The 9,509-nt window shown below is 33.1% G+C and overlaps 1 protein-coding gene across 2 annotated transcripts; it reads right to left on the bottom strand.

The window, feature by feature from the left end:
* Positions 1-2,060: 2,060 nt before the first annotated feature.
* Positions 2,061-7,329, bottom strand: LOC117680377 (WW domain-containing oxidoreductase-like). Of its 2 annotated transcripts, none has more exons than XM_066070843.1 (8): positions 7,158-7,328; positions 5,942-6,027; positions 5,311-5,518; positions 5,149-5,183; positions 4,588-4,788; positions 4,241-4,391; positions 3,611-3,737; positions 2,061-3,323 (listed from the first exon to the last, which is right to left on the bottom strand). In XM_066070843.1, exons 1-8 carry the CDS (start codon positions 7,231-7,233, stop codon positions 3,227-3,229), a joined length of 981 nt encoding a protein of 326 aa, XP_065926915.1. In that variant the 5' UTR covers positions 7,234-7,328; the 3' UTR covers positions 2,061-3,226. The 2 variants fall into 2 exon arrangements, with proteins under 2 accessions (XP_065926915.1, XP_065926916.1); XM_066070844.1 differs by lacking the exon at positions 2,061-3,323 and adding an exon at positions 3,896-3,935 and having other exon boundaries at positions 3,605-3,737; positions 7,158-7,329.
* Positions 7,330-9,509: the final 2,180 nt, after the last annotated feature.

Here is a 9,509-nt window from a genome sequence, read left to right as displayed (position 1 = left end):
ACATCGATTGCGTAGTCTTAGCTCGAAAGCCAGACAAATCTTGTTGATTTCAGAGAGCCTTGGCCGAGTGGCCGACACTGAAATATACAGACATAATTCACATTGCTGTTTGACACAACTACCCAAAGTCCAAGCACTTGTTAAAATGGTTCTAAAATGTGTTCTGATTTTAAAGTCAATATTAATTGAATGTTATAATTTTTTTAATTACGATGATAGATACACGAATGATGAGATATTTTGTCCATTTCTGTTTCTGTTTGAAGCCATGTTTTGTTGACCACGCGTTCATTATTTATTAACGTTACCTTAAACAAAAAGTACAAGTATTCGCCGATGCACTCTAAGACTCATTATGGTCTAAATGGAGGATACTCAAGTTCGTATTTGATCCTAGATGATGTTTAATCTATTGACTTAGTTATCATTAAAACACACCAGAAATATATCTTGATATGAGTTTTACTCAAGTCATTGACCATCAAATGACGCTCACGCTGAAAAACAATGTCTGCTTCCATCCGTTCATTTTCCCATTATATTAAGATGATGGTCTAACAAATATTATATATTACATTTAAAGGGGCATGGTCACGATTTTGGTCAAAAATTATTTTTTCGATTTTAATGTTTACAATGCTTAAGTAAGGCATTAATAATAGGCAACCAAACTGTGGGTGTCATTTGTTGAGTTATAAGCGAGTTATAGAGTTTACAATTCTTCGCGATGTAAACAAAGCTTTTGTTTACATTTTAAATGTTGAAGTGAAAATTCCAGTTTAAGACCTCAAATGAATGTGTTAATCGTTAGGAACTGTTTATATATGCTTAAAATGAACTAGATAGACAAATAAGTTTTAAAAACAATTTTTACTGGTATATTGAACCAACAGGGCACGAGCCTTGTTTACAATACGAAGAATTGTGCGCACTGTATCTTGCTTAAAACTAATAGACTGACACCCAAATTTCATTTGATCATTAGAAATGCATTCCTAAAGCATTGTAAATAATCAAAACAGAAAAATAAAGTTGTACCAAAATCGTGACCATGCCCCTTTAAATAAATGTTTTCCTTGAATTTTGGGCTGTGTCAGGCGCAATTTTAATTGGATCATCGGTCATTTAGCTATAAAAACACAACAGGTTTAAAGTATTTCGTTTGAACCGCGCTGCCTGTAAGTTCGCAATACCCTTTTTGTTAAATAAAAATTACTATCAAAAGATGCAATGTAGTAAGTGTCCTTTTCTTTTTTTTATCAAAATTAAGTCTTTTCACATAATCATCATCATATTACATATATACAATAAAGAGATTTTTTTTACATTTTGAATCAAATCTTTACTTATCACATACATTGGTGATACATCTTACTTCCACTTGCTCACATGAATATTATTTTTTTTAAATACCAACAATGTAACTTTTTGTAGTTGAGCTCTGATGTTCTTTTCTTATACATATTTTTTATTCAAGACAAACATGCATATACATTTTTCTGAATATTAAGCGTTAATAATGTGAAACATCTTTATTTTATATCAACTAGACTTTGACCCATGTGTGCACGGCTTGACATTGCATATGATATCGGACATTTACGAAATAGATACATCAACACACCGTATTGTTGACATTTACATATTAACCAAGCTTTAAGCCTACAATAATGCTATTAATTTCACTACAGTCTGCTTAGTTAGAATAATCTAACTGTGTCTCGGGACAGGCCATCGCCAAAGTTAAAATGCTTCCCATTGACCCAGAATCGCTCCCGATGCTGTCGGAAACGACAATGGAGGAACATTTATGAAGCTGCATTGAAAATAACTGTTAAATTATTCATAACAAATTTTGAGGCTGTAAATATCTTTCATCTTAAAATTAATTTAATTCATATTAATGAAGAATTTAACACTTTTTTACTAACGTTTTTTATTTGCTTCGAATTTACACACCATGTTGACATTCGAAACTCTCGGGAATTTTCATATTAAATACACCGAGTTAGAGTTATCTCCCGTATTTCCTTTGATGAACAGAATATAAAACAAATCAATAAAAATTAACATGTATTTATAATATCGTTTCTGAGTTAATCCATGCAAATGTGATATTGTAGCCTCCCGTGATTTAGCTTGAATGTAAGGCGCATGCGCAAGATTGTAAAATTTAAAAAAATCCAGATGATTTCCGGATTTTTTAAAGGAATTTTCGTTGATTATTAATTAGCGAAGCATGATTGAGAAAAAATAATAACAAATCGGTAACCTTCAAGTATCAATGATGTTTAAAATGTATAAAACAAAAGACAGTACTCTTCCGATTTCTCGGTATTAAAGCCAAAAAATTTGAGTCTATCATTTTAATATAGTAGTATAGATATCGATCTAGGGATCTAGAGTAATAAAAAAGTGGGGTTTTTACATTTCTTATTGGTTCTTCAACATTGCTATCAACTAAAAAGTACACTTATTAAGTTACTTTGTATTGATGTTGTAAATGACATGTGGTGATAACAAACAGTGTAGAAAATCAAAAGTCAAAAGAAAAAAGACAAAACAGAAGAAGAGCAAACACCGACCTCTAAAACAATTAAGAGGTAGGATGAAAATTATATTCATAAATTATCTCACTAGGTATTCCTCTCTATATAGTTCTATATCCTTGTGAAAATATCTAATTAATTAATTTTTTTTAAATCGTACAAAAAAATCAATGACAAATCCGTTAAACATAAATTTCACTAAGTCTCCTGTAAAGAAGAGATAGTCCATTTTGAATGAAATGATGAAGGGCGAAAATAACTCTGGGCGAAAATGACCCTGTATATATATAAACCAAAATAATACACCAAATCAATATTCAAATTTTAAAAATAATTAGCTGGTAATTTGTCATTCATTGATATTCATTCCTTCTTTTGTGAGTTTCAACGTACTAACTTACGACTACCATCTGGTTAATCCGTGCTTTAATCCTGAAATCGTTTTTCATTCTTCTTTTTACATAATTAATGAAGTTTCTTAACTTCCATAATTTTTTTTATCAGTCAATACAAACAATACAAACATCACCGTTCAATCTGATTACTTACAGCATTGTTTACAAGAGAGACGTAAAGCAAAAATGACACAGAAAACGCTATGTAAAAATTGAACCAATATTGTAAAATCCTGATTGTGACGTAGTGCAGTATACTTGGACAACCTTAAAATACAACGGCTATAATTTCTCTATCTTATCAACATCTTCAGGCTTTAGGTATTTTTGTAGACAATCTAGAGAGTATTTCCAAAGTGCTTCTTGCTTCTCTTGATTCCTAAGAAACAAATCTTGTGCTTATTCGTCGGGGGAAAATATGAATTACATTATACATTATACAAAAAAACGAAACATTGTTAGATGGCTAGTAGGTATAACAACAAAAGGACTAGATGTTAAAGAGTAATTTATATATACGGAATATCCACGTCATGTTTGTGCTTCATTCCTTCTTAGAACGGGTACAGTTACATTTATAATTTAATTTTTATGTGGAGGCCCTCATATAGAAACTTTATATTGCACACTTTAGTGTTTAATATTTGCGAAGACCACATAACAAACCTTGCTAGACTGTTAGCCTGCTGGATTCTCATGTCAATATAGTAAGCATCTCTAGTATCTTTATAGTATGGATTTAAAGCTATATTGATCAAAGGTTTAGCACCTTCAAACGGAGTTTTCGTCATTCCTTTAAAGAGAAAAAAATGCATGGAAATTGCAACCTAAATACTGTACGAATTCTTTTGTAAGGATCAGTCTTTGTAATTAAACAACATAAAAACTAAATAAGAGCAACTTCTATTTATAATTTCAGGGACGTTCACGCTCAAATCAACATATATTCACCTTTTGTTGATTTATTCGTGAATACCATTGTTTAGTTGACCTAGAGGAAATTAAGAAAAATCTATTTTTATTGGTAACAAGAGTCAATGGAGGGGAGGGGTGAATAAAGGCGAAATTTTACACTTCATAAATTGCTTGGTAAACTATAAACTTGGTAAGGTTGCTATACTAAACAATTAAATGTGTGATTTTATGACTGAACTTTTAAAAGCAACGCTCTTGCGCGCATTGCGTGTGTGTTTGTGCGTTTGTGGGTCCTGTAAATCTCAATAATTAAAAGGTGCTTAAAACCTTGACATCATGACTGAATTTGACGCGTTTCATAAAATATATCCAAACATTTACCTATGATTTTCGATATCTGGAAAAACATTTTCCACATTCCGAGGTCACTGAAGCTTCTGGTGATTTCAGTATCAACAATGCCCGGATGTATACTGTTGACGGTTACATTTGTCTTTTGGAGACGCCTGTTCAAGCAATACATCTGCATTATCTGAAAAAGATTGAGAAAAAAAACTATCACATCCGCAAACAGCAAGATTACCCGTTATACATTGCATGATCGAAGGAATGTTTTGTTTTAAATGTTTATATATGTCAAAGAAAGAGACATTTCATAAACGCAACATATAAGATTGATATGAATAAAAATATTTGTGGAACGGTTTCAAGAAATACCACCATCCTACCTGATATAATTTTGAATTCCCATAGTACTGAAGTCTATGAAAGGTTTCCTTTGTGTGTTGTTTTCCCTGGGCTTTCTCTAAATCGAAACTAGAGGTTAGATACGCCTCACTGGAAACCAAGACTATTCTACAGTCTTTGCCTGAATCCAGCATAATTGGTAACAACTTGGTTACCAAGAGAAAGTGTCCGAGATAATTCACCTTAAAAAAGGAAATTTATCCATTGATTTTTATTAAGATGGTATTATACAATGCAAATGAAAATGTTATACAATATGAATGAAAATCATAACATAGAAATTAAAGAATTATAACGTAAGAATTTAAAAATAACTCAATACAGATAGAAGTTACATGTACACAAATTAACATTATGGAATGAAAATGAATAACTTTAAAATGCATATGAAAAACAATTAACTAGAAATTGAAAATTAACCAATACAAATAGAAAACAATGCAATGCTGTAACAAATAACAATTTATACATGTACAATAGAAATGGATATAGTACTCGTAACATCAAATTTTGCTTCCTTGGACCTGCCATACACAACTTACCTGAAACATAATTTCAAAACCATCTTCTGTATATTCTGGAATTAAAACAAAATGAACATAACATTTTCAATGTGTCTAGGATACGAAAACTGTGTTTTTTGATATTTTAAACTTAAGTTTGTATGTCACAACAACATGCAAATATGTTCAAAATCGACATACCTAGTGGATGCATTGCAATTCCGGCATTACAAAGTAACAAATGGAGTTTAGTTTCTTTAGACTTGAATGTTTCTATGAAGTTTTCAACTGAGTTAAGGGATGCAAGGTCTAGAGCCATGAATTCCACGTCGAGTCTCTCTTTCGAACAAATTCCTGCTGTGCCTTTTGCTTTTTCCTCCTCAAATTCCTTCTGCATTTTTTCTATTGCCTTTGGATTGGGGTAAAACATTCATGTACTAAATAAAATCACTAATCGTCTATTTACTTTTTCAATTGTTCTTCTGGATTTTGAAATAAACACACTGAATTCGCATTTAGTGTAAGAATATGCCAGCATTCGGCGCACATCGAGCGTACGTCTTTATTTAACTATACATGTACATACGTTAGGTCCATGTCCACTGAAAATCGTTGTTTTATGCTTTCGCATTTTCAATTGGAGAAACTGCGTTCACAGAGTAATGAATTGCAATTACTTAACTAACATCTTAAATTATTGATCGAGGTTGCAGTTGATATGCAAACTTTGTAAGTTCTTTATTGTTAAATGACAGTGCTAAAAAGTTACAAATAGTTATAAATATACCTTTATTTATGGATATATTTCACGGGGACCTTTCTCAGTACTCACATTTTTAGCTCGCTCCTCAGATCTGCATGCGATTATTACTCTAGCCCCCATCATGGCTATCCATTTCGACGTTTCATATCCAATACCTACGAAAGTTTAGAAATGTTTTACACTGGACTTTTTTAAAAGGAGCTAGCCTCTTATTAAAGAAAGAAAGATGAATGTTTCCCTCCAATTAATGGATGTAAGCTAGTAAGGACACATTATCAATCATTATTAGTCATCCCTCCCAGCAGTTAATGGCTGTGTATTGTTTGGATCTATTTGAAAAAAGTACCTATAGATTTAATAACACAAGTACCTATAAATTACACACAACTGACAATCAATTATCATAATATATAAAAATCAATCCGTCGGTATGGATTAAAACTTTCTTGTCCATGTTTTAAAATGAATGATAATAATGTTTGAACAAAGGTAGTGATATTTCAATTGAATATACAAATCCCAGAGAGAGAGAAGAGAGAGAGAGAGAAGAGAGAGAGAGAGAAGAGAGAGAGAGAGAGAGAGAGAGAGAGAGAGAGAGAGAGAGAGAGAGGGGGGGGGGGTGTTGGCCCGTACAGTCCTTACTCGGTTCTTAACATTTAAGAATGATCTGTTAGCATGACTCATACATGTACCCTTGTTTATCCAGTATTTTTGACCCTCCAAAATCTTAACTTGGGGTAAATCTATTTTAAAATCGGTTTGTTTACTAAACATCACATGTACGATCATTATAATTAACGCAAAAAAAAAACGGTACGATAGACATGCACGCTTCTAAATACAAAACTGTACATGAACATCAATGCTTGTTCTGAAAAAGTACCGCAGGCAAAGTCATGCACATAGATGTAATCTTGGAAGTCAATGGTTTGCTTAGAACTGGGACTGCCACTTATACGAGATTAAATGCCGAAACCCAGATGTTAAGTTTATCTCAAGTTTGTAAGGTTTAGGCCGTAGTGATATTCCATACTTTAGGGTCGGGATTTCTTCTTCCGTTTATAAAGGAACTCAACCTGAGAGTCAATATTTATGACAAGCTTCAATCGAGTGGTGATTTTAAATAAAAAAGTGTCAAAAAAAAATAAAACAGGGTATTTTTTCTTGTGATTAGATAACGAATGGGTATATAGCAATGCCATAGTATCACGCAGCATCAATCACTTATACAGGCAAGAAGCATCGGGGGGGGGGGGGGGCCAGGGGGGGGGGGGGGCTGACTTACCCGTATTTCCCCCGGTAACAAGAACGACTCGGTCAGTAGTCAGGGGTACTGTGAAGAGTGATGGCGTCCCTCCCATGGTTGTGTTAGGACTGACTAAATGTCTCAGTCACTCGTGACAGTGACAGACATGTTGTTGGTAAATATTGACTCTTTGCTACGGTAGTCCGTTCTCGTCTAAAATCAATATTATTAAAATGTGTTTCCTTTTCACAAGTGCGGATGCTTAATTACGGGGGTTAATATATAAATAGTGCCTGTTTAGGAGGGTAAGAGTTGAAATTGACACCCCGAGAAAACTATTGTCAACCGACGCGAAGCGGAGGTTGACAATGGTTTTCGAGGGGTGTCAATTTCAACTCTTACCCTCCTAAACAGGCACTATTTATTTTATTATACTGAATGTCTTAATTTTACAGAAAACTTTTGTAATTTTATATACAAAGTGCGTTGCTAACGCTGAGGGTAATAGAAAATATTATTAACTGCGTCTTAACCAATCAGATTTCAGTATCTAACATGAAAGTATAACAATAAAAAATGTATATATAATTCCACATACATCAAATCATAAATATTTTGTTATATAATAAGTGTATTTTTTTTTAAAAATGCATTAAAGCTTTATAACATTGTTATTTGCACCGATGAATTATGAGCGAATGTGTGTACATAATTTTTTTACCAGCCATACGCACGTATGTATAACTGTAGAGATTGAAAGATCAAGTTTTACAAATGATATGGATGTAATAATAGATAATTATAAGAAGAAGTTTAAAAAATTATTTTGGTGCTTATTTTAAAAAATTTAAAAGGAGTTATGCGATATAGAAGCGATCAGTCGGTCGGTACACACTAAGCGAAGCCGGGGCAGGATATAGTGACAATATATTGTTTACATTTAATGTACAGTCCAATTATGCATTTTAGGTCAGCACACATTCAAAATTTACACATTTTTCTGCATATATATTACACAGGTAATAGTTTACAAATTATTTTTTTTATATTTTTGAGTGAATACATGATTGTTACTTCTCAACCGCTCCTCCATATTCTTCGCTGTTTACAAAAAGCTTAGCAACATAGTGAACATAACACTAAAACCATGGTCGGACAGCTTTATCAGAGACGGTTTGAAATAAATAGAGTTACGTATACACGTGTGGAAAAGATGTGAATAATTATAAAATTCATGGTTATCAAGAATAATCACTTTCGGAAAAAATAATAATCAATCAAAAATGTAGTAAGTTAAAGAGTGGATTTAAAAAAAGTGTTTACAATTTTTATTTAGCAATTCGGAATTACAATAATAATCTTGTGCGCAAAGCAAACAATTTGTTATAAAGTTTAATTACAATGTGTGAAATAATAAGTTGATCAATTCATATATAATTTATAGGATACAGTACAGTGGCGTCGGAAGGGGGGCAAATATACCTATCCCATCTTTTCAAGGTAATCTTCGGAACAATTATCATTGCTGTGAGAAAAAGTGTGTGTGGGGGGGGGGGGGGGGGGGGGGCTGAAGCCTCTATAATGCTATGTGCCTAATGGTTAGGTCTAACTTTGCAAAAAAAGTGGGTAGGGGGGGGGGGGCTAAGCCCCCCTTTTAACCCCCCCCCCCCCCCCCCCCCGGTTCCGACGCCTATGCAGTAATACAAAAAAACAACCAATTTTAGAGATAAATCTGATAAAGTTCGTTGCATTTTTTTTTCAGAAATTAGACGATCTATTTCACGCACATTTGGGATTAGAATTAGCATCTGATTCACATCATGGAGAAGTAGCAGATTATGTAACAAGTGACTAGGACTGGAGGATACAGAAATTGAATACAATAGATCAGGCAGAATACGTGGTTTTTTAATTTCCGAAACAGAAAATAATTTGTCCGAAACTGAACGAGAAATTCTAAATGAAAATGACACTTCTTCAGAATTGGGTGACATTAAACAAAACTGTAAATGTGGACAGCGGTGTTTTTCAAAGTTTGAGGATTCAGTAATTCTTGATAATATATACAATGTAAGAGAATTTAAAAAAGATGTGAAAGATGCGTATATCATGGGTTCTATTAATACTGCCTCGTCCGCTTTCACCCGAAAAGGTTCAAGATCTCGAAATTGAATCAGACGTACCACTATAGTTTTAAACATGTAGATCAGCTTTCCAAAGTTTGTTTGAATGATGTTGGGAAGAAGTCTCTTTCCAATATTTTGAAACATTATTCTGAAAAGGGTGCAGTTCCTAGACACATGGAAATCTAGAAGGTCCAACCCAAACACGCGGTCAATTTTGATGATGTACAGCGAGTTGTAAATTTTATCATTGGCTACGCCAAGGAAC

This window comes from Magallana gigas, chromosome 9 (genome assembly GCF_963853765.1).
Source record: "Magallana gigas chromosome 9, xbMagGiga1.1, whole genome shotgun sequence".
Classification (NCBI taxonomy): domain Eukaryota; kingdom Metazoa; phylum Mollusca; class Bivalvia; order Ostreida; family Ostreidae; genus Magallana; species Magallana gigas.
Note: the sequence above shows the minus strand (reverse complement) of the source record. Positions and strands in the feature narration are given on the sequence as shown.